At 47.6% G+C, this 22,798-nt stretch overlaps 1 protein-coding gene across 3 annotated transcripts in view; it reads left to right on the top strand.

The window, feature by feature from the left end:
- CLTC (clathrin heavy chain) overlaps positions 1-22,422 on the top strand; it is a 97,680-nt gene extending 75,258 nt beyond the window's left edge. For 2 of the 3 annotated variants that reach the window (XM_087925185.1, XM_087925200.1), the window contains 13 exons: positions 1,074-1,266; positions 4,365-4,522; positions 6,502-6,666; positions 8,130-8,237; positions 8,373-8,540; positions 10,305-10,454; positions 11,644-11,775; positions 12,546-12,656; positions 12,819-12,989; positions 13,827-14,048; positions 16,536-16,556; positions 20,510-20,585; positions 21,124-22,422. In XM_087925185.1, coding sequence (XP_087781311.1) covers positions 1,074-1,266; positions 4,365-4,522; positions 6,502-6,666; positions 8,130-8,237; positions 8,373-8,540; positions 10,305-10,454; positions 11,644-11,775; positions 12,546-12,656; positions 12,819-12,989; positions 13,827-14,048; positions 16,536-16,556; positions 20,510-20,585; positions 21,124-21,248 — 1,800 coding nt within the window. In that variant the 3' untranslated portion in view covers positions 21,249-22,422. The remainder of the gene's footprint in view (positions 1-1,073; positions 1,267-4,364; positions 4,523-6,501; positions 6,667-8,129; positions 8,238-8,372; positions 8,541-10,304; positions 10,455-11,643; positions 11,776-12,545; positions 12,657-12,818; positions 12,990-13,826; positions 14,049-16,535; positions 16,557-20,509; positions 20,586-21,123) is intronic. The other variant, XM_087925193.1, reaches the window with a different exon arrangement.
- Positions 22,423-22,798: the final 376 nt, after the last annotated feature.

Genomic DNA, 22,798 nt, shown 5'->3' with positions numbered 1-22,798 from the left:
ATAAATCCTTCCATCCTCTACCATTCAGTCAAAACTGAAGAAGTTTCTTGGCTAAGAAGCGAAACATCTTCAAGGAAAACAACAAAGTCCAGTTGCCTTTTGATAAAGCGCCTTTGGTACTCTACTCAGTAGAGTACTGTACTCAGAGGACCCCAAAAGCTCCGAGACAGGGCTGGAATCTGTTTGCCCCCTTTCTTCACCCACATATGTTAAGCGGACTCGGTTCCGAGCGTCTTTGCTTGAGGTGCCTCTAACTTCCATCTGGCTGGCTAATGATGTCGTTCAGTGGTTCTCAACCTTTTCTTTTACCATGAGCCCATTTTAAATACATATACGTTGGGGCCACGGTCCCCCAAAACTCAAGATTTAAATCATGACTTTTTTTTTCAAGCCTTCAAACACACACACACACACACACACACGTGTGATGGCATCACAGTGTCACTTTCCGACGTCCCGCGTGAACAAGACCAGTGACACAGGTTGATGCAATAAGGTTTACTGGCAAATTGCGGATCCGGCACTAAGCAACCATTGATCAAAGAGTTTTAGGTCATGCTACCATGATTACTACACCAACCCTTTATATCGTGCTCTGCCCCACACTTGTTCCAACCCCCTCCCTTTCCACTGGCAGACAATCCGGTGTCTACAGCCTAGCCACACCCAGTGTCTCTGACAGCCAGCTTTGATTTCTCCGAGAATCAGCTGTTCTCTGACAATCAGCTGCTAACTTCTGCGCCTCTCAGCTTGAATGCAGGAGCCTCTCTAGTTCCTGGTAGGCACAGCGGACTATCTCATTGGATTCCAACATGGCCAGCAGTGCGCCTGCGCGCGCCTCTCAGCTGGGCGTTCCTACCCCACCTGAATGGCAGCCCCTGGCCATCTGGCAATCCGGGGCTGATACGCAGCCCCCTGAGGGGTCCACAGACCGCAGGTTGAGAGTCACAGACATAATTTTTTAAAAAATATTCTTAAAGTCAAGTCTTATCCTGCTCTTTCGGATTTTTTTTTATAATTGAGTCCACCTTCGCGAGACTCTGGTCGACAGTTATCACTCTCCCTTTTCCTAGGTCTTGATTGAGCACATTGGGAACCTGGACCGGGCCTATGAGTTTGCCGAACGTTGCAATGAGCCTGCGGTGTGGAGTCAACTGGCCAAAGCCCAACTCCAGAAAGGGATGGTGAAGGAAGCCATCGACTCCTACATCAAAGCAGACGATCCGTCATCCTACATGGAAGTTGTCCAGGCTGCCAACGCAAGCGGTAAGGATTGGGCACTGTTTTTCTTCCTCCCCCTCCCCTGTTCCCCATGAAGTAGCCTTTGCAAGAACACAAAATGTGACTCCCATGGCTGTAGGTCGGGGGTAGGAAACTCAAGGCCCGAGGGCCAGATCCGGCCCATAGGGCAAACTCTGGAAACAACGAAGGACCGGCCCACCGTGCCTCTGCCAGGGAAAACGGAGCGGCCCTCCCGAGCTCTGTTTTCTCTGGCAGAGTGCTGCAGGAGGCTGTTGCAGCCAAAAACAGATCCTGGGAAGGGTGCACCCAACACGAGTGACCTCTGGCCACATCCACCTCCCCCCACCATGAGGTCAAACACCATATGATGACCCGAGGGTGGCACAAAAACACCAAAGTCACCAAAGTAGATAAATTCCCTTTAATGCCTCCAACCTGGTCCCCAATGTCCGGTTATCCTCAGCTGGAGATCAAACTCTTCCAAAAAACAGTCTACGAAGGAAAGAAATGCAGTCCAAAGTAAAGATAATTAGAAATAAAAGAAACCAGCACAAACCACGCTGAAGTAATTAACACGACAGGCCAGGATGATAAATTGCAGACTTCCAAAAGATAACGCAGCACCCACAGTTGGGAGGACGCCAAAACCTAGATGAGCCTCGACAAAAATAATGCACGCTTTGCTTCCACCAACTTCGCAATGTGCAGATTTCCTCTTTTAAACAGTCTTCCCAGCTGCAGCCCATGAAGGGGATCAGGGCCCTTTCCTCTCCTGTAAGCCACTTTGCTCCCTTCTCCGTTCCTCCCTGCATGCCCTAGGATGAAGAGGGGATGGCCCTGGGTCTTCCTCTGAATGCCCAGCCGGACTGTGCCCTTCCCCCATTTCTTCCACAGCCACTGCATCCACACTCCCACTCCCTGTCAGCTGCTCAATCTCCCCCTCAGAATCGGACTCCCGCAGTGTGGCATGACACACAACCTTTATGCGGTGTTTCCCATGGAGAGCAAAAGGCTCTGCTATGACAAGCTTTTTCAATCTGATGTTTACAAAATCTGGACTCTCAGCCAGCAGTTGGGAGAGGCTGAGCTGGAAGCTGAACCTGTACGTTTGTGCAGAGTCTCGCTAGAAGAGAATCCAGGAAGTCCTCGACGTATGACCACTACTGAGCCCAACGTTTATGCCTTAATTAAGCGAGGCGTTTGTGAAGCGAATTTTGCCCCATTTTACGACTTTTCTTGCCACTGCTGTTAAGCGAATCGTTGCAGTTGTTAAGTTAATAACCCGGTTGGTTAAGTTAATCTGGCTTCCCTAATTTTAGAATTAGAATTCTTTATTGTGATTGGACACGCAAGGACTTTGTCTTGGTGCAAATGCTTTCAGTGTACATAAAAAGAAAAGATACATTCATCAAGAATCATTAGGTACAACATTTAATGATAGTCACAGGGTACAATAATTGCCTTTGCTTGTCAGAAGGCCGCAAAAGGGGATTGCGTGACCCCACTGCGACCGTCATAAATACGAGTCAGTGGCCAAGGGACTCAGTTTTGATCAAGTGACCAAAGGGTGGCTGCAACGGTCATAAGTGTGAAAAAGTGGTCATAAGTCACTTCTTTCAGTGCCATTGTAATTTTGGATGGTCACTAAATGAACTGTTGTAAGTTGAAGACGACCTGTATTTGTAGCCCAGGGTCGAACTTGTGGGGTCCTTGGTGCTCTCTGAGATTGGTGAGTTATTTGTAGACCTTCCATTATCAGACAAACAAACATTAAACCACAGCCTTAATTCAAGACCATGCCCACCAACACTTTCTGGGCAAGCCACTGATATATAGAATCAAAGAAAAATCATGGCAGAAAAAGACTCCTGGAGTCCATCAAGTCTGCCCTTTGAGGTTTTTTTTTGTTTTCTTTTTAATTTGTGTGTTTATTCTTTTTGAAATATTTTTATGCCTTTATTTTTTATTTTTTTTGTCTGATGATACGACATGTGTTTTATCACAAGCATGTTAAACTCACTGACTGACCGATCTCTGGTAGAAGTTGGTTCCAAGCCTCCTCTTGTTGTGAAGTCCTACTTTCTAATGTTATTTTCGAACTTCTCTCCTGTCAGTTTGATGTGATGTTGTCCCTGTGTTCTTGATTTTGGCTTAAAATGCTGCCTTCTAGAACTATTTATGCCCTTAATAAGGTTAATCCAAGAAGATTCGTACCAACAGTGACAGGGCAAGCCACAACTATATAAATAAAGAGCAAATCCCACCCTTCTAGCATTGATGATGTTGCCTAGTTAGGTAATGAAAGGTCTACAAGAAATCAAGCTCAGAGAGCACCAAAGAACCCACATATCTCTTGGGGGATCCCACTGACTCTTCTTTCCACCAGGTTCTTCCTTCTTTCTCAGTTTTCTTCGCGTTGATCATAAAAGTGACCAAAGCCTCTGAAACGAGAGATGGCTTCTAACATGCACTTTGACTGCCCCTCTTCCTGTCTCCTTCCCCAGGCCAATGCAACTTCGAGTGTCACTGTCCCCATTCGACACGGTTCCCTCTTCAGATCCCTTTCTCTGCGCACGTCTGGACGCAGGCTAGAGGTTGTCCCCCTCTCCAATGGGAAAAGAGCCCGTGTACTTGCGAAGTACAATTTATTCGGCAACAGATGTGTGAACAGGCAGGCCCAGTATAACGAGTGAACGACAAAGAAGTGGATTGTTTGGCTGACCTGATTCTTTTTTTCTCCCCCCTCTCCTCCCTCCCCTCCTTCCCCTCCCAGTTTTGGGAAGGTTGTGTTCCACTCTGCAAGAATGAGCAACTGTTTGGCCCTAATAAAATTCCACACACAGCCCGAGCTTAAAGTAGAAATTAATCGGCACACTGATGGCTCAGTCTTTGTTGATTTCGCCAGGGCTGCACACGCTGGGGTGCCTCTCTCTTTCCTTCCCCCCTCGCACTTCCCATTCCTGGCTGAGCACTGCCCCGGCGAGGCTGGCATTGCCATGACGGTTAACAACCTTCTCTCCTGTCTTCTTTTCGGAGAATAGGGACTGAACAAATGGATTCTGCGATGTGACTAGGAGCTGATCCACCTCCTCTTTTTTTTTTTCCTCGTCCCCCCCATTTAGGCAACTGGGAAGAGCTGGTGAAGTACTTGCAGATGGCCCGCAGAAAGGCCCGGGAATCCTATGTGGAGACGGAGCTCATTTTTGCTCTGGCCAAAACAAACCGCCTGGCCGAACTGGAAGAATTCATCAACGGGCCCAACAACGCCCACATTCAGCAAGTGAGTGCTTCCTTCCTGCGTTTTTCTTTTCTTTTTTTTAAATCTGCAGGTCAAGAGCTTTTCTTAATCCTCAGATTAGACTTCTGCCTTCTCCCTCTGCAGGGTTGGGAAAGTCGGTCGCTTTTTTCTCCCTTTTAATTTATTATTAATTAAATTTTTATGCCGTCTTGTCTCCCGTACAAGGTGACTGGGTGACGTTGGTAAGAATTGCCACCCAAACGTAGCATTTCGTTTATCATCCCCCCTCTACCCCCCACCCCCTTGTTTGCTGGTTGTTAATGTGATGGAGACTCTTAGGCGCAGGGTTTGGGAGCCTCGGTGGGGTGGAGGAGGAAGGGAGAGCCGGTGTTGGGAAGAAGCTGGTTCAAATCATCACACTGCCCTTACGCTCTTGAGCTCTAGTCCTAGGTTCTTCTACCACCTCACAAGGTGGTTGTAAGGAGAAGGAAGTAGGGAAGGGAGCTCAGTTGTAGTTGCTGCTCAGATCTCTTCGTGGGACACGTAGAACAAACAAGGACAACTGAATCCTTAGACCGGATGTGTTCAGTTGCAGCTTTAACACACTCAACACCAAGGATGATTCGGGCAACGAGTTTAAGGTACCCAGCGTAAGGATTTTGAGGAGGGTCTGTAGTGGGAGCCGAGCCAAATGATGGTCTGAGCGCAGAGGGAGGGGGTGATGGAGTCAGGTGGAGGAGTGAGAGATTTGGCAGGCAATGGGGAGATGCTTGGAGCGAGGCCAAACTGCGCAAGAGGAGAAGCATTGGGATCTGAACGAATTTGAAGTAGGTAGATAAAGAAAGACCTCAGCTTACAACCATTTGTTTAGTGATGGTCCGAAGTTATGACGGCACTTTAAAAAGTGACTTACCAATGTTTTTCACACAACCATTGCAGCATTCCAGTGGTCATGTGATCAAAATCCAGACGCTTGACAACTGTAAAATGGGGCAAAACTCACTTAACTCTTTTTTTAAAAAAATATATATTTTTTTATTAAACAATTTTTCTTATATACAACATCATTTCCATTCACTGCAACGCTTCCGTGACGGTATACATACTTTTACATAAATCTTAACTATCTGTACATTTGTCTATATTCCTTAATCTATCTTTGTCCTCTATAACCTTTGCCTTATTATCCTATTCTCATGTTCTCTATTCATCTCTGTATCTATTATTTAGCCAATCATACAATGCATCCCACATCAAATAATAATCTCTTTCCTTTCTGTCTTTTATCTCCACGGTCAACTAATCCATCTTGGCACACTCTAGTATCTTTTTTTTATCACATTTTCCTCTCGTGGCATACTACCTTTTTTTCCAATTTTGTGCCTAAGTTATTCTTGCCGCCGACTTAACATTTTTGCTTAACATCAGAAAATTTGCACTCAATTTCTGTTATAAGTCAAGGACTACCTGTATAGCATTTTTCCTTTATTTGAATGTCTTAGTAAAAGTGAATGTCTGAAAGCTGTTTCTCAACCCTAGCAACTTTTAAGACCTAAGTACTTCCAACTCTTTTAAGACCTATGTACTTCAATGGCTGGCTGGGAAATTCTGGGAGTTGAAGTCCACATGTCTTAAAGCTGCTACGGTTGAGAAACAGTGACTTAAAGAGTCCAACTGAGCTTTTACGGTTGAAGAGAGCACCAAACCATGTGAGCTGATTAGAGATCTCCATAATCAAAGATCTTTTATATATTTATCCAACTTTTCATTCAGAAGTTCAAGGCGGCACACTTAACAATTTCCTTCAGGATACCCATCCTGTAAATTAAATAGTGGTCCGACCTCGTCCACTTTTGCAGCTGAGGGTGGACTAGAACTCTTCCAGTCTGTACCTTCAGGATGATGTAAGACTGGCTTTTCCCAGCAGGTCCACACCTCGGTGGCACAGCTGGGCAGGGGGACTCCAGCTGTTCTTTTTACTGATAGACAGCAGACCCACCAACGTCTTCTTCTTTCCATAGGTTGGTGATCGTTGCTATGAGGAGAAGATGTACGATGCAGCCAAACTTCTGTACAACAACGTCTCCAATTTTGGCCGCTTGGCCTCCACGTTGGTTCATTTGGGTGAATACCAGGCAGCGGTTGACGGAGCCCGGAAGGCAAACAGCACAAGAACATGGAAAGAGGTGAGTTCTGGGCTTCCTGCGGCCCCTGTCTAACTTTCAGGTTTCACCTCAGAAGATGGTGAGTGTCTCAACAAGGAGGAAAATGCCTGATCAAAAGTGATACATCATTCATTCATTCATTCATTCATTTTCCTGCCTTTATTATTTTTACAAATGACTCAAGGCAAGCAAACATATCCAGCTCACCTTGCTCCTCCTATTTTCCCCATAACAACAACCTGGTGAAGTGGGGTTGGATTGAGAGAGAGTCATTGGCCCAAGGTCACTCAGCTGGCTTTCGTGGCCAAGGCGGGCCATTACAACTCTCAGTGACAAAGACGATAAGGCAGGGGTGTCAATCTCAAGGACCATGAGCCAAATCCGGCCTGCAGGGTGCTTAGATCTGGCCCACAGGGCCACCCTGGGAACAGCGAAGGCTGATCCGTGCTGCCTCTGCCAGTGAAAACGGAGCACGGTCCTCCCAAGTTCCATTTTTGGTTGCGACAGCCTCCCGCAACCCTCTGCCAGCAAACCCGAGCTCTGTTTTCGCTGGCGGAGTGCTTGGGCCACCACAGGCACCCACGACACAAGTGATGTTGAGCTGGCAATGCCGCCCCCCCCAGCCCTCCCCACCACAGGTCAAACACAACCATGATGCAGCCCTCAATTTGAGGCTAGGGAGTTTGACACCCACCGCCAGGAATAATGGATGGAAAGAAATTCAAACTGAAAAAGAGAAGGCTAAATCAGTCATGATGAATGGTTGTGGGAGTGCCATCACTTGAGACTTTCAAGACCGGACTGCTATTTCTCAGAAATGGTGTAGGGTCTCCCGCTTGGGTGGGGGGTTGGACTAGATGATCTACAAGGTCCCTTCCAACTCTGATTATCTGTTATCTGGTAGCTGCCCTTTGATATTTAAGGGTCTGTGACAGAGAAGAGGGGATTGACTTATTTTCTAAAGCAGCGGACCCCAAATTTTGGGGCACCAGGGATCAGTTTCGTGGAGAGAGGTTTTTCTGCGGACCGGAGGAGATGTGGTTTCACATGCTGCCTGCATCCCATGGATGGGCCTTTGCTGGTTTGCACAGACCAGTTTCTGGGATGCCACAGACCGGCAGTTGGGGACCCCCCCCCCCTTCTAAAGAACCTGAGAACAGGAGAAGTAACGGGTGAAGCTTGTTAAAGAAAGATCATACCTAGAAATAAGGGGGGGGAATTTCTGACAGTGAGAACAATTAATCAGTGGAATATTTTGCCTCCCGGAGTTGTGGGTGCTCCATCACAACCATTTGACCCTGAGGGCTAGAAGACCTTTTGAGTCCCTTCCAGATCTATGATTCTGTGTTCTCTCCCCCCTCCCCCTCCTGTTTGAGGTGCAGTTCCTCAGATTTCCAGCTCGCATACACAACAGAATTTGGAGACTATATGCCTCGTTTCCCCCGCTTTTCCTAAACAGAATTCCAACCCTCTTCCCTTCTCAGGTTTGCTTTGCCTGTGTCGATGGGAAGGAATTCCGCTTGGCCCAGATGTGCGGTTTGCATATCGTCGTGCACGCCGATGAACTGGAAGAACTCATTAATTACTACCAGGTAATGAGCCACCTGTCGGTTGCTGACGTCCTCCCTATTTTACCTGTACAAGGGAAGAGTTAAAATCCCAGCTGTTTGGACAATCTTGATTGATATCTCTCCATCCTTTATCTCTTTTCCCCCCCCCTATGAAAGGACCGTGGCTACTTTGAGGAGTTGATAACCATGTTGGAAGCTGCTCTGGGGCTGGAACGGGCCCATATGGGGATGTTCACCGAACTGGCCATCCTCTATTCCAAATTCAAGCCACAGAAGATGAGGGAGCACTTGGAGCTGTTTTGGTCACGGGTCAACATTCCTAAGGTAACACTTTTTTTAACTGATCATCATCTGGTTTGGAGGATAGAACTTAGAGCCACCTGCCCACCTTTAGAAGGTTGCATGAAGGAACTAGCTAAAGTAGATAACTTGGTGCGGACAGAGAATAAAAATGGTCTTGAGCAGCAGCAGTTAAACAGTTGGGAAGGGAAGGTCCTGGGAAGACTTTGTGAGGGACCTTCACCTTCAGAGGATGAAAAAAAAATGATTTAGGGACTTGACACCCAAGGACAGCTTACAGGAACCTGGTCTGTTAATTCTGACAAAAATTGATAGGTAAGGTACCAACATTCAGGAGCCTCTGTGGCGCAGTGGTTAGAGTGCAGTATTGCAAGCTACTTCTGCAGCCAGCTGCCTACAATTTGGCAGTTCAAATCTCACTCGGTCTTCTATCCTTCCGAGGTGGGTAAAATAAGGACCCAAATTGTTGCTGTTATCATTATTATTGCTATTCAGGTCCATTCAAAAGTGCTATGGGGATTAAGAATGTTAAGGAGATAATTCATGTCTAGCCTAATGAAAAGAAGGACCAGGAGTGACATGATTAGCAGTCTCCCAATATCTGAGGGGCTGCCCCAAAGAAGAGGGAAGTCAAGCTGTTCTCCAAAGCACCAGAAGGCAGGACAAGAAGCAAGGGGTGGAAACTAATCAAGGAGAGAAGCGACCTGGAACTCAGGAGAAATTCCCTGGCAATGAGGACAGTTAATCAGCGGGACAACTTGCCTCCAGAAATTGTGGATGCTCAATTACTGGAAGTTTTTAAGAAGAAGAGATTATATAGCCATTTGTCTAAAAAGCTATAGGGCAGCGATGGCTAACCTTTGGGGCACCAAGTGCCCAAATCACACGCGCATCCCCAAAATGCAGTGCATGCGCATCCCCCACACATGCGCCCCTCCTCCTGCGCATGCACTCTGGCCCCTGCACTTTCGTGGCAGAGACCCAAAGGCCAACTGGCCAGTGGGAGGTGCGCGTGCATGCAAGGCAGAGCTGAGCTGGGGTGACGGCTTGCGTGCCCACGGAGAGGGCTCTGCATGCCACCTCTGGCATGTGTGCCATAAGTTCCCCACCACAGTTATAGGGTATCCTGCTTGAGCAGCGGGGTTGGACTAGAAGACCTCCAAGGTACCTTCCAACTCTGTTATTCTATAGTCTGTAAGGTGGTCAAGACCATTTTTCCATAAGAACAGACACAAGGCTCAGAAATCCGAAGTACCAATTGCAGCTCCATAGATGTCATATAAAGATAACCCCCCCAAAACGTCTTAACTCTCCAATCTGGGCAACAGTAGAATAGTCCCCCCTATGGAAATTTGGGGCGTTCCATCTCCTGAAGTTCTTAAGAATGGACTTAGACGGCCATCTCTCAGATCAGATGGCGCAGTTTCTTTTTCTATACATCGCAAAAGATTGGACTAGACTAGATAGATACCTTGGTAATCCTATCTTGATTCCACAATTCTATGACCCTGCGATTTATTGGAAGAGTATCTGTTTTGCCCCGTGGAAGGTCCTGACTCCCAATGCCCATCTTAAGAGAAACAGGGGCTTTACATTTCCTAGCATTGCTCGTAATCTCTTGACTGGCCCACCCGGTTGCAAAATTAAAATACACAGGATCCCCATTTGGATTGGGAAAAGTTCCTTGAGGATGTTCGATTAATGTCGGAAGCTCACGCTATAGATTAGTTGGGCTAGAGAGGCCTGCTCTATCCGGCTTCCGTTCACAAAATGCTTTGTTCCTCCTAGGTTTTGAGGGCCGCTGAGCAAGCCCACCTCTGGGGAGAGCTGGTTTTCCTGTACGATAAATACGAAGAATACGATAATGCTATTATTACGATGATGAACCATCCCACGGATGCCTGGAAAGAAGGGCAGTTCAAGGACATCATCACTAAGGTAGGAGAACTTTCTCGGCGTACCTTCTTTAGGTTTCCTTTCTGATGTTCCTGCTTGGTGGAAAATGGGTTCAGGCCAGAGGTAGGTTGCTACCAGTTTGCCCCCATTCAGGCGAACCCATAGCTAGTTTTACAGAGCACCGTAAATCCCACCCCTGGTTGGCCCCGCCCACCCCTCCCCTCCCCCCACGTGGCCCGTTTGGATGTCAGATAAGTGCAGGACCTGTACGGAGGCTCGGGAAGGGCAAAAAATGGGCCTCTCAAAGGCTCCGGAAGTCCGGAAACAGGCCCATTTCTGACTTCCAGAGGGCCTCCGGAGCCCAGGGGAAGCCATATTCCCTCTCCCAGAGGCTCGATGAAAGCCTCCGGAGCCCGGGCAAGGTGCAAACGGCCCCCTGCCATGGTGCAGGAGGCCGACTAGGCCAGGCTCACCATGGCCATGCACAACCAGAACGGGTTGCTGATATTTTTGAAGGCCACCCCTGGTTCTGGCCTCAACTTTATATCCAGAGTCTTCTCAAGGGTGATCTTACGAGGGTCTCTCTTGCCAACTGGGGGTTTCTGAGAGTTGAAGTCCACAGGGTCTTAAAGTTGCATTGAATAGACACATTCTGGCCAGAGAGATGTTCCCTGAGGATGGGGGCTTCAGCACGAGTCCGAAACCTTGGAAGACTAAACCCCTGGTCCTGGTGATGGCCCTCATTGGATCCTGCAACATCCTGGGACACATACTGTATATTTGCCATCCTTCGTGGGGTCTTAAAAGTGGCCACAGTTGAGAAACACTTGTCACCAGATAGAAATACTAGATATTCCAGCCCGGTCCAATTTATCTTAGAAGCAAGGAAACCACTCAACCCCAAAGCCCTTGGAGCACGTGCAGAGAATGTATTCTTTTATCCCCCCTTTTTTTTATCCTGTGGGCAACCTGTGATGAGCCCAATAAAATGGAGAAGTCCAATGAATAGAGCTGCCAGGCAATTCCAAACCATACAGACTTAACTCGGTGGTTTTAAAAGCAGCTGCGCAAGAATGCATCCCTTTGAGGGAGGCTGTGGACGATGTCAAGGTCTGATGAAGAGTGAGTTTGGCTGGGCGGGGTTGCATTACTTGCATCGCCCTCATTCGGAGGTGTTTTTTTTTGCAAACGTGCAACAGTGACACTCACTTCTTGCCTGTCCTCCTTACAGGTGGCGAATGTGGAGCTTTACTACAAAGCGATTCAGTTTTACCTAGAATTTAAACCTCTGCTGCTCAACGACTTACTGATGGTGCTTTCACCACGGCTGGATCATACCCGTGCAGTCAATTTCTTTAGTAAGGTAAGAAATCCTTTAACAATCAAAGGTTTTTTTTTTCTTTCTTTGCTCTCGGGAAGTTTTTAATTTGTACATTTATTTATTTATATCCCTCCATTATTATGTTTTGAGTAACTTAAGTTGGCACACTATACTTCCTCTTCCTCCTTTTTTCCTGACAACAGCAACCCTGTGAGATGGGTTAGGCTGAGAGAGAGCGCCTGGCCCTAAGTCACCCAGCTGGCTTTCATGCCTAGAGCGGAACTAGAACTCAACGTCTCCTGGTGATTGGCCCAAAGTCACCCAGCTGGCTTTCATGCCTAGAGCAGAACTAGAACTCACCGTCTCCTGGTGATTGGCTCAAAGTCACCCAGCTAGCTTTCATGCCTAGAGCAGAACTAGAACTCACAGTCTCCTGGTGATTGGCCCAAAGTCACCCAGCTGGCTTTCATGCCTAGAGCAGAACTAGAACTCACCAGCTCCTAGTAATAGATCCAATATCACACAGCCATCTTTTATGCCTATGACTAGAAGTCGCCACTTCCTGGTGAATGGCCCAGAGTCACCCAGCAGGCTTTTGTGCCTAAGGCAGGACTAGAACTCACTGTCTCCTGGTGATTTCTCCAAGGTCATCCAGACAGCTTTCATGCCTAAGGAAGGACTAGAACTCACTGTCTCCTGGTGATTTCCCCAAGGTCATCCAGACAGCTTTCATGCCTAAGGCAGGAGCAGAACTCGCCTCCTGCTGGATTTTAGCTTGATGCCTTAACAGTGAAGGTGTGTTCCCTGAACAGGTGAAGCAACTTCCGCTGGTGAAGCCCTACCTGCGTTCGGTGCAGAACCACAATAACAAATCAGTGAATGAGTCCCTCAACAACCTCTTCATTACAGAAGAAGATTACCAGGTAGGAGACAGTTTCTGGGGCCCATCCTGGAATTCGGGTCGAGGCGCCTGGCGGCTTGGAGAAGGTGGGACGCAGGCTGGCGACCTCCCAATGTTCAGACATTGTAGGGTGGCCATTTCCTAAGCTTCAGTTACAGTGCCGGCTTGTGTCACACCTGTCCAGGCTCTTCGGACATCGATAGACGCCTACGACAACTTCGACAACATCTCCCTCGCCCAGCGCCTGGAGAAACATGAGCTGATTGAGTTTAGGAGAATCGCCGCCTATCTCTTCAAAGGGAACAACCGCTGGAAGCAAAGCGTAGAACTCTGCAAAAAAGACCGACTGTACAAGGTACTGGAGTTCCAAGGACAACCGCATCTGCCAGCGGGAAGGGCGGTGGGGCAGTGGATGAGTTCAGGAAGAGCTCAGCATCCCTGGTGGCGCAGTGGTTAGGATGCAGTCTTGCAGGCTAACTCTGCCCACAGCCTGGAGGTTCGATTCTGACTGGCTCAGGGTCAACTCAGCCTTCCAGCCTTCCGAAGTCAGTAAAATGAGAAGCCAGATTGTTGGGGGCAAGAGGCTGACTCTGTCGACTGCTAAGAGAGGACTGTCAAAATACTCTGGAGCAGAACAGATAGTCCTTGGCTTATCGTAGTTCACTTAGTGACCATTCAAAGTTACAACAGCATTGTAAAAAGTGACTTATAACCATCTTCATACTTAACGACTGTTGCAGTGTCCCTAAGGTCATGCAATCAGAATTCGGACCCTTGGCAACCGTTTCATATTTGTGACGGTCGCGATATCTCGGACTCACGGGATCAACTTTTGCGACCTTCTGACAAGCAAAGTCAATGGGGGAAGCCAGAGTCACATAGCAACTGCAGTGATTCACTTAAGCACCGGGTCAAGAAAGGTCACAAAAATGGGGCAAAATTCACATAACTAAAGGTCTTGCTTGGCAACAGAAATCTGGGGCTTCGCTGTGGCCGTAAGCCAAGGACTACCTGCGTATAAGTCTAAAAGCTGTTGTTAATAAGCGACCAACAGGCCGACGTCTTTGAGAATCTGGTGGGACTCCTAGTCAGCCTACGGTTAGAGCCAGTGGGTTCCTCTGTCCTTCCCGAGCGTTGGGCCGAGGTCCCGTCCTTGATGGGACCTTGTTTGTTCTCCTCCCCTCCCTCCCAGGACGCCATGCAATACGCCTCAGAGTCCAAAGACACGGAGCTGGCGGAGGAATTGCTGCAGTGGTTCCTCCAGGAAGGCAAGCAGGAATGTTTTGGCGCCTGTCTCTTCACCTGCTACGATCTTCTCCGGCCCGACGTGGTCTTGGAAACCGCCTGGAGACACAACATCATGGACTTTGCCATGCCCTACTTCATTCAGGTCATGAAGGAATACTTGAGCAAGGTAAGGGTCCTGGCCTCCTCACCCTCCTCTTCCTCCTCCCCACCTGTCCCAGAGCCCTTTGTCTGTCACTTGCTCGCTGTGCCTTTCTTGTGGGGACTCTCAGCTCTTGAAAAAAACGTCTTGTCTCTGTCAATGCCGGCCCTCCTTTCTCCTTCAAAATGTCTGTTGGATTCTTTGATACGCAGTAGGGGGCCTAGCCAGGGGACTGGGTTCTGTTTTTGGTTTTTTTTTTAATACAGGTAGTCCTTGACTTAACAACTGTTCATTTAGTGACCATTTGAAGTTACAGGGGCGCTCGAAAAAGGTGAATTTACGACTGTTTTTTCACACTTATGACCTTTGCAGCACCCCCAGGGTCACGTGATCAAAATCCAGACGCTTGGCAACTGATTCATACTTATGACCGTTGCCATGTCCTTGGGGGGGGGTCATGTGATCCCCTTTTGCAACCTCCTGAGAAGCAAAGTCAATGGGGAAGCCGGATTCTCTTAACAACTGCAGTGATTCACTCAACCACGATGGCAAGAAAGGTCGTAAAATGAGACAAAATTCACTGAACAATTATCTCACTTAGCAACAGAAATTCTGGGCTCAGTGGAGGTTGTAAGGCGAGGACTACCTATATTTTCTCTCTCTCAGCCACAGTAAATCTGCCAAATTTGGGACAGTAAAACTGGAATTGGGCCCCTGTTGTTAGTTTCCAATCTCACCTGTTAAAAAGCCTTCCGTGTCCTTGCCGAAAGAGGATTTTTGGAGACACTGGATGGTTGTCCCAAGAGGCAACTGGACTTTCTGGGTTTTTGTTTTTGTTTTTTTTGAAGATGTTTCACTTTTCATCCAAGCAGCTTCTTCAGCTCTGACTGGATGGTGGTAAATGGAAGGAATCATATTCCTTGCAGACAGCTGGTCATTTGCATTCATACTGGGAGTCGTTGATGCCACTTGGAGGTTCTTCTGTGTCCTCAGGGTCACCTGAGAGAGGTGCTCCCGGATCCTGTAGTCTGCAGTTTTTCCTCTGTCAATCCGTTCATACTCACACACCCCACTTGAAGGATGTTCATCCCAAATTGCATAGCTAAAAGTCTGTAGAGATTCTCAGTCATCTACCATCCAGTCTTGGGTGAGAAGCAAAACGTCTTCGAAGGAAAACCAGCAAGTCCAGTTGCCTCCTGGAAAAGCACCTTTGGGACAACCCTGACCTGGATATGAGTGAGAATCTCGACAGACCACTGGATGATTAGCTGTGGTTCACTGATAAAAATAACCCCCTGCTGACTCTTTCAGCCCTCCGCTTGCCTGTGCTGGAAGAAGTGGCGGTGATGAATCCCCTTTGCTTGAGAGTGGGACCATTGTCTAGAAGTGCCAGGCTGTTAGGCTTTAAGGGGGCTTCTCCCTCAAATTCTCCCTTTTTTGCACACTTTGTGCATGGAGATGTCCTCTACAGCGGATCCTAATCTACTCTTACAGTCTGAAATTCAACAATCGATTTCCAGTCTGGAAATCCTGAGCCTGGGTAGATCAAGTCTTTGGCTTTCTCCGTGCTTTGATTTTCTGGCCATGATTGAAGACATGAAGCACTTTGAATACTCCAAACATATTGGCATAATTTGGGGATTGAGAATCCTGCCAGCTCGGTGGGGGTAGGGCTGAAAGTCTGAAAGCCTAGCTCTCTACAGCCCAGATTGACAGAGGGAAATTCTAGGTTACATGAGAGTTGAGAAGTTTTTCCCTCGTTTTGGGCAGTCTGAATTGTTTCTAAAACGTGTGGTGGATTTTCCCTATTTTGTTTGGGCTGGGAGTAAAAAAAAAAATATCTGTCTTTAGGAAATACGACCCGAAAGCCGACAGCACAGCGGAAGAGGTTTAACCCACAGCTTGTGGCACTTAAAAAAGCTTGAGTTTGGGTGTTCGAATAGGATTAGTAGCAGACAGCGCCTGGTTTATGGTTAAGCCTGCTGAAACTTAGGAAATAACTAATATAACTAGGTGACCAGCGCGAAGGGCTCTAAATAAGAATACGAATTATGTGGCCTCAAACCCCACACCCAGCCTCTTTCCCAAATTCATTCCTGAAACGCTGGGTTAGAAAAGGGCCTGCATCACCTCTGCATCATTCAGGAATAAATATCCTTCGAAACGGTAAACTTCGACCACTTTTACCACCTGGTCCCAAAATAGCTCCAGGTTTTAATATCTCTAGGGCAGCTCTTAGAATTCCTCATATTTCTTAAAAGCTGCCCAGGTTGAGACACACTAGTTTGGAGTTTTAACCCCCAGGTTTGCCTCTCTCTTTGCATGCTGGTCCTTTGCGTAACGTTACCCCTTCAACCGTGGAAGCGTAAGGACTTCGGCAGCAAAGGCGGCCTTTTGAGTTTTAAGCCCCTCTCCCTGCCCCCCCCTTTACTTGCTCTCTGTTAATTCTAAAAAAATGCAAAAATATTGGGATTTCTTTTTCCTCTAAGCTGCACCTTCTGAATTCCTTTGCAGGTTGATACAATAAAGGAAAAGGTGAAAGTTGGTTCTTTTCCATCTTTTTTTTTTTTTAAAGCCTGGAGGCCTAAGTCTTAAGGATATCTGCATGAGTTTTATTTTGTTTTATTTTAGTTTTCCTTTTTTTCTACCTTCCCTACACTGCTGCTACTGCTTTCTGCCCGCCCCTTTGAAAAACAAAAAAAAACTCACTAAAAAAAAAAAGCCTCTGCAAGTTAAAAACCGGAGCCGTAGCTCTACAGGACAGAACCGTAGACACTAATTGGCTCATCCAACTCTCCAGGAAGGTTAGAAACCACCCGCCGGACCCCAGGCCTTTAACCCTGTCCCGAGAAACCTCGAGAAAGGAGGAGCGGGGAAAAGCCGGGGAGGTTGCTTAAGCGATTCTCCCTGAAGCGGGGCGGGGCGGGGCGTGGCGGCGATTGGGTTCCCCCTTGGATGCTCTGTGTTTTCCCCTCCCTGGAGAGGACCGTGACCACGACAGTCGTACTAACTTGTCTTGCTGAGAGGAGCTAGCTGCTTAGAGACCCACCCACACACCCCCTCTTATCACACCAGCCAGGCCCCTGCCTCTCTGGCCCCGTCTGGCTGCTTCCTGTTCCCATCAGGAGTCGCTTTCCAAGGCTTGGGTCTTCCCATGGATGGATTCCAAGGCACCCGAATCGTCCCTTCAGTTGCAAGGCCTAGTGTCTTTCCGTCAATTGATTGCCTGGCCCTTGTCTTCCCGTTGATTGATTCCAAGGCCCGGCTCTTCCCATGGGTTCCTTGGTCACAGGTCTTCCCATCAATTCGTCTTGCCTTCGCCCCCAGGACCTCCCAGGCCCGGTTTAAGCCAGAGCCAAGGCCTCCACTTCCCCAAAGCTGAGCCATTCTTCCCGCTCAATAGCATTTTTCCCCCCAAATTCAGCACCCGCTTTCTGCAGATGTGCCGCTTCCCTCTTCGTCAGTCAATTGGGCTACTCACTCAAAACGTGCCCGCCCTTTGCCCACCCCCAAAACCAGTCTGGACTCGGCCCGTGCGCCAACTTTTACCCGATGCCCCCAAAGTCCTCCAGCAGCTAGCAGGTCAAAGGCAGGGCCCGTGTGGTGTGAAAAAAAGGTACATGAACTGCAGTGTTTGCTTTTCTGAACTGAGCATGTCCGGCCATCATTGTGATACACATCTCACTTTTCCCTAAGCTGCAAAGCATTGCTGTGGAAAGCGGGGGGTGGGGGCTGTTTCTGCGTGCCGTGAACTTTTTGGGGGGGCTGTTGGGGGGGAAGGCTGGCTGGAGGGAGGCGTCTGGCCGCCATCTTCCAACTTCACTCCTTTGCTTCTTCAGTTCCTTTGCCTTTTTTCCATGCACATAGAACACCAAATCCTCTAGCATTGACCGCATGTGGTTTCATCCTTTCTTTTCTTTCTTTCGTTCTTTCTCTCTCTCTTTCTCTCTTTCCTCCTCCCTTTTTTTTTTTTTTTTACTTTTCTCCCTTCTGCAGTCATTGCAGTCTCCGTGGAAAAGCCTTTTCTTTTTTTCCTTTTTACAAGGAACGGTTTGCCGTTATGAATAAAACCGCAGGGCATCCGATGACATGGTTCCGATCGAGCGTACTAGCTCTCCACGGTTTAAACCAGATTGTTAGTCGATTCCTTTTTTAAAAAAAACAAACAACCCCAAAAACTGGTGTTTCTTCGAAGCCATCAGGGAAAAACAACAACAACCAGCAACCACGACTGCCAAATTGGCAGTTGTGGAAGATCTCTGGTTATCTCCTGCTTAGCTTCATCCTTTTATCTAGAACCGTTACCTCTGAGCACCTTACAACATTTTTTCCACTGATATTTTCCTTCTCCGCAGTAGCAGGTTTTCCAGCCTAAATGTTTGGTTTTCTGGGAATAAAGGATCTGAACCGAAATTAAAAACAAAGCTGGTATAGGGGTTGACTGGATATGTCCTCAACTTACAATACTTCACTTAGTGAATGTTCGAAGTTACAACGGCACTAATAAAAGTGACTTACGATTGTTTTTCACACTTACGACTGTTGCGGCATGCCCACGGTCCCATGGTCAAAATTCAGACGGCTTGGCAACCGACTCATATTTATGACGGTTACAGCGTCCCGGGGTCAGGTGATCCCTTTTTTACGACGTGACAACGGGGGAAGCCAGCTTCAATTAACAACCGTTGTTAACTAAATTTACAACGGAAGTGATTCATTTAATGAACGTGGTGAGAAACGTTGTAAAATGGGGCAGAATTGATTGAACAAATGTCTCGCTTAGCAACGGAAATTTTGGGCTCAATTGTGGTCGTACGTCGAGGACTACCATACTCACCTGCTCTCTTGCGTGCGTGTGGATGTGTGTTTTGTGTGTGCGTGCGAGCTCTGTGCTTTGGTTTCAGGGGCCATTATTTTGCGAAGACTTATTTCAAATGCTTCTTGCTGTAGATACCTTTAGCATAATAAAACACATTTTTGGGGGAGGGGAGAAGTTAGGGTTAGGAAAAGAAAAAAGTTTGCTATATTGATGAAAGGGGGGAAGTTTGTGAGTTCAGGAGGAACTTCTGTCTTCAAGGAAAAGCTAGATAAGCATTACTTTTCAGAGGGTTTATCAAAAGAGGGTTGATCCATCTGTAGCCTAGCAAGATTTCTCCTACGTTCTCCTAATAGGTATGGAATGGCTCCTACGGCCTAGTGAACTGGTGGTGGTTGTGTAAATGGGGAGATCTAAATCCAGATGCATAAAACTACCGTCAAACCATGCTGACCATCCATCTAACAAGTGACATGCTCTTAAATGCTAATTTAAAATACCTCCGTAGCCTTTTTGTCCTTAAGTTGAAAATCGCTGTGCTTAGAAGAGGGATTTCTGCATGAGATAGTTCCCACATTTCATTTCATTTCATTCATTCCATTTGTTCTGTCCATTCATGCATTCATTCCTACCTACCTGTATCGCACATCTCACCTAAATGACTTTGGGTGGCTTTAGAGCAGGGGCGTCCTACCTTAGCAACTTCAAGACCTGTGGACTTCAACTCCCAGAATTCCTCAGCCAGCCATGCTGGCTGAAGAATTCTGGGAGTTGAAGTCCACAGATCTTAAAAGTTGCCAGGGTTTAGAGCACCCTGCCTGTGCTTCTCATGCCCTAGGGCAGTGTTGCACAACCTTAACCACTTTAAAATGTGTGGCCTTCGACTACCAGAATTCCCCAGTCAATCACATATCTTAAATTTGCTAATGTTGAGAAACACTATTCCTAAAGATCTGGTTTCCAGGAGAGCTAGCAAAACAGGTTGGCTATAGAAAGCCTGAAGGCGGGGTCAGGCACGTCATCAGTCTCGAATCCCTTTGCGCCCACCAGAAGTCCAGCCCACCTTGAATTCTTTTCATTCTTATCTCCCACCCATTTGCTTTGGCCGTTAGGAGTTCGGATTCTTGTAGAGAGCTTAAGCGTGCCCCAAACCCTCCTGTACACATTTGAAGTGCCTGGGTTTCCTGCTTTCTCTGGCACTTGCCCTTGGCTCGGGTCAAAGCTGTGCAAACGACACCAGGGAAAGCTTGATGGGAAGAAGGAAAGGGGATACGGCGAGGCGATTGGATGGCTTGAGCAAATTCCCCAGAACTTGGTACGTCAATTTGGCCCACCCAATTGGTTCCCTGCCATCTCTTCACCCAAGGTGCGAGCTAGGCTTGAAGCCCTCCAGCAGCGAAAGCCCCCACCCCCTCCCCCACCTCCATGCTGAAGGCTCTTCAGGAGAACCTCTTGGACACCTCCTGCAAATCCGGTGGCCCGTTTAGACCGCCAACAGTCCCCTCCCCGACTTGGGTTCCTTCTTATTTTTTTTATTTTGTCAGTGATTTCCTTTCTCTGACTGTGTTTCATGCCCCCTGAAGGCTTTTCCACTTCTCTGCCAGCAAATGTAGGATGCTGAATCGTAGCCAGGTGGTTTCTCCTGATCTTTGGGGTTCTTCTGTTCTCCTAGGTGGACAAGCTGGATGCCTCAGAATCGCTGAGGAAAGAGGAAGAGCAGGCGACGGAGACCCAGCCCATTGTTTACGGTAAGCCTGCCCTTTGCTTGCAATACGCACAACCGTCCCCTTATTCCCTTTTCGGATGGAGAACAGTAGGCAGAACATAGAAGAGGAACGAGAAGTAATAATAGCAAGAGCACTTAGACTTATATACCGCTTCACGGTGCTTTTACAGCCCTCTCTAAGCGGTTTTACAGAGTCAGCCTATTGCCCTCAAAAATCCGGCTCCTCCGTTTTACTGACCTCTGAAGGATGGAAGGCTGAGTCAACCTTGAGCCGGTCAGGATTGAACTCCAGACTGTGGGCAGAGTTAGCCCACATCCCCTGTGCCACACATTCTCAGGGGGGTTGCTTTGTGCAACGCCCTCCAGACCAACAGTGGAGATTGTGGGCTTCCGTTTAATGCTTTGGTGTGGCCATTTCCACGCCTGGCCTCTTGGGCCGGGAGCGTTTCTGCAGGGAGGGAATCTCGGCCTGTCAAAATTTCAGGAATGGGGCCTAGTCTTAAAAACACAGCGCTTTTAACCCCTTTGCTCCGTTGTCTTTCTTTCCTTCCCTTCCTTAGGTCAGCCCCAGCTCATGTTGACGGCTGGCCCCAGCGTGGCGGTCCCTCCACAAGCACCTTTTGGTTACGGCTACACCGCACCTCCGTACGGGCAACCCCAACCCGGGTTTGGATACAGCATGTAAGGAAGCCAGCGGGGAGCCAGCATCCTTTTGTGGAACCTCCACCATCCCTCTCACGCCTGACTCCGCAGGGAAAACAAAAGAAACAAACCTTGTGTCCTCGTAACATTTATTTTATGAAGGACTTGTGTTTTTCTGTTCGTTCCTCCTCTCTCCCTCCCTCCCCTTCCTTCCTTCCCTCCTTCCCGCAAGCTCTCCAGATCCCTCCTTCCCTAAATGCCAACTCCCTCTTTCTTCACATTCCACATCTTCCACCCCACCCCACCCCTCCGGTGGGAATACTTTTAAATGTTCCAGCAGGCTTTTCTCCCCACCCACCAACCCTTATTTTTTATTTTTTGCAAAATTGCTTCTGACATGAAAAATCCCCCACCCCTCACCCCAGCTTTCTCTTCCCATTTGCACTCTTGGAAAAAGCGTTCCGGTCTCTTTTGGTCCGGGGTCCATGAGCAGGTTGTAAGTGTGTGTCGTCCGTCCCCGTCTCCCGTCCCCCCCCGCCCAATGTTTTAACAAGTGGCATATTCTGAACAGAAGGGGCAGAGGTGGTGAAAGGAAGATTTATTGAGTTGGTGCATTTGAAACACTAAAAGGAAAAATTTTGGGATGGCTTGGCTCTTGAAATCAGTAAAATTGGAGAGAAAGAGAGAGAGAGAGAGCTCGCAGATAACATACCGAAAACCTGTCCTGAATTTAAAACAAAACAAAACACGACCCACTTAATAGAGGCTCCATTTAAACCTATGCAGGTTTCCAGTTTAGATGTACAGAAAACGCCAGTGTTTTTGCTCACTCCGTGTGTAAATCCCACCGATCCTTCCGTTGTGCTAGTGCGCTTTTTTCTTTTTGTGGGGACCATTTTATATTCCACTTGAGGAACAAGACGCAGGAAGGGTGTGGGAGGGCACCATAAATCCAATCTTGCGTGTTTCTGACTAACCTCGCTCTCCAATTTGTGTATGTTGGATATTGTGGTGTTTCCAAATCACTTCCCCCTCTCCCTTCTCCTCCCCTGAGTGTACAGAAGAAAGACAGAGACAGAGAGAGAGAGAGAAAGAGAGAGAGAATTGAAGGGGGCGTTTGGGAAACCCCAATGGTTGGTTCGGTTTTGCTTGTGCAATTGAAAAAAAAAATATGACTCAAATTGGAAAAAAAAATGATAATAAATGACTGGACTGTGGATATCCTCTATAGTAGTTTTTCAGTATGTATGTCTTCAAACTCCTTTATAATGTATGCGCTTGGCCTCAAAGCAACAAAATAAAACAAAACTACCAATATTTATAAATATAAAGTTTGGCAGTGTTCTTCAGGTCCAAAAGCAGGAACTAGCAACTTAGCAATTTTTTTTCCCAACTTCTGACTGTGGAGTGGATCTTGGACAGGTGACTTGCACTGATGGAGATTCCTTGAGATGAATGGGAAATGCTTGGAGCTATAAACGAGGAAAAATCGATGGCACTTTTTCAAGCCCACAGCTGGGCCTGAGCCTCTGAAAGGCTTTCTTCTTCCCAACACAACAAAGCAAAACAAAACAAAAATCTTTAGGGTTGTAG

Source organism: Pseudonaja textilis, chromosome 1, assembly GCF_049901715.1.
Source record: "Pseudonaja textilis isolate UNSWEBS1 chromosome 1, rPseTex1.2, whole genome shotgun sequence".
Lineage (NCBI taxonomy): Eukaryota > Metazoa > Chordata > Lepidosauria > Squamata > Elapidae > Pseudonaja > Pseudonaja textilis.
The sequence above is the reverse complement of the archived record's forward strand: the minus strand, read 5'-3'. Positions and strand labels throughout refer to the sequence as shown.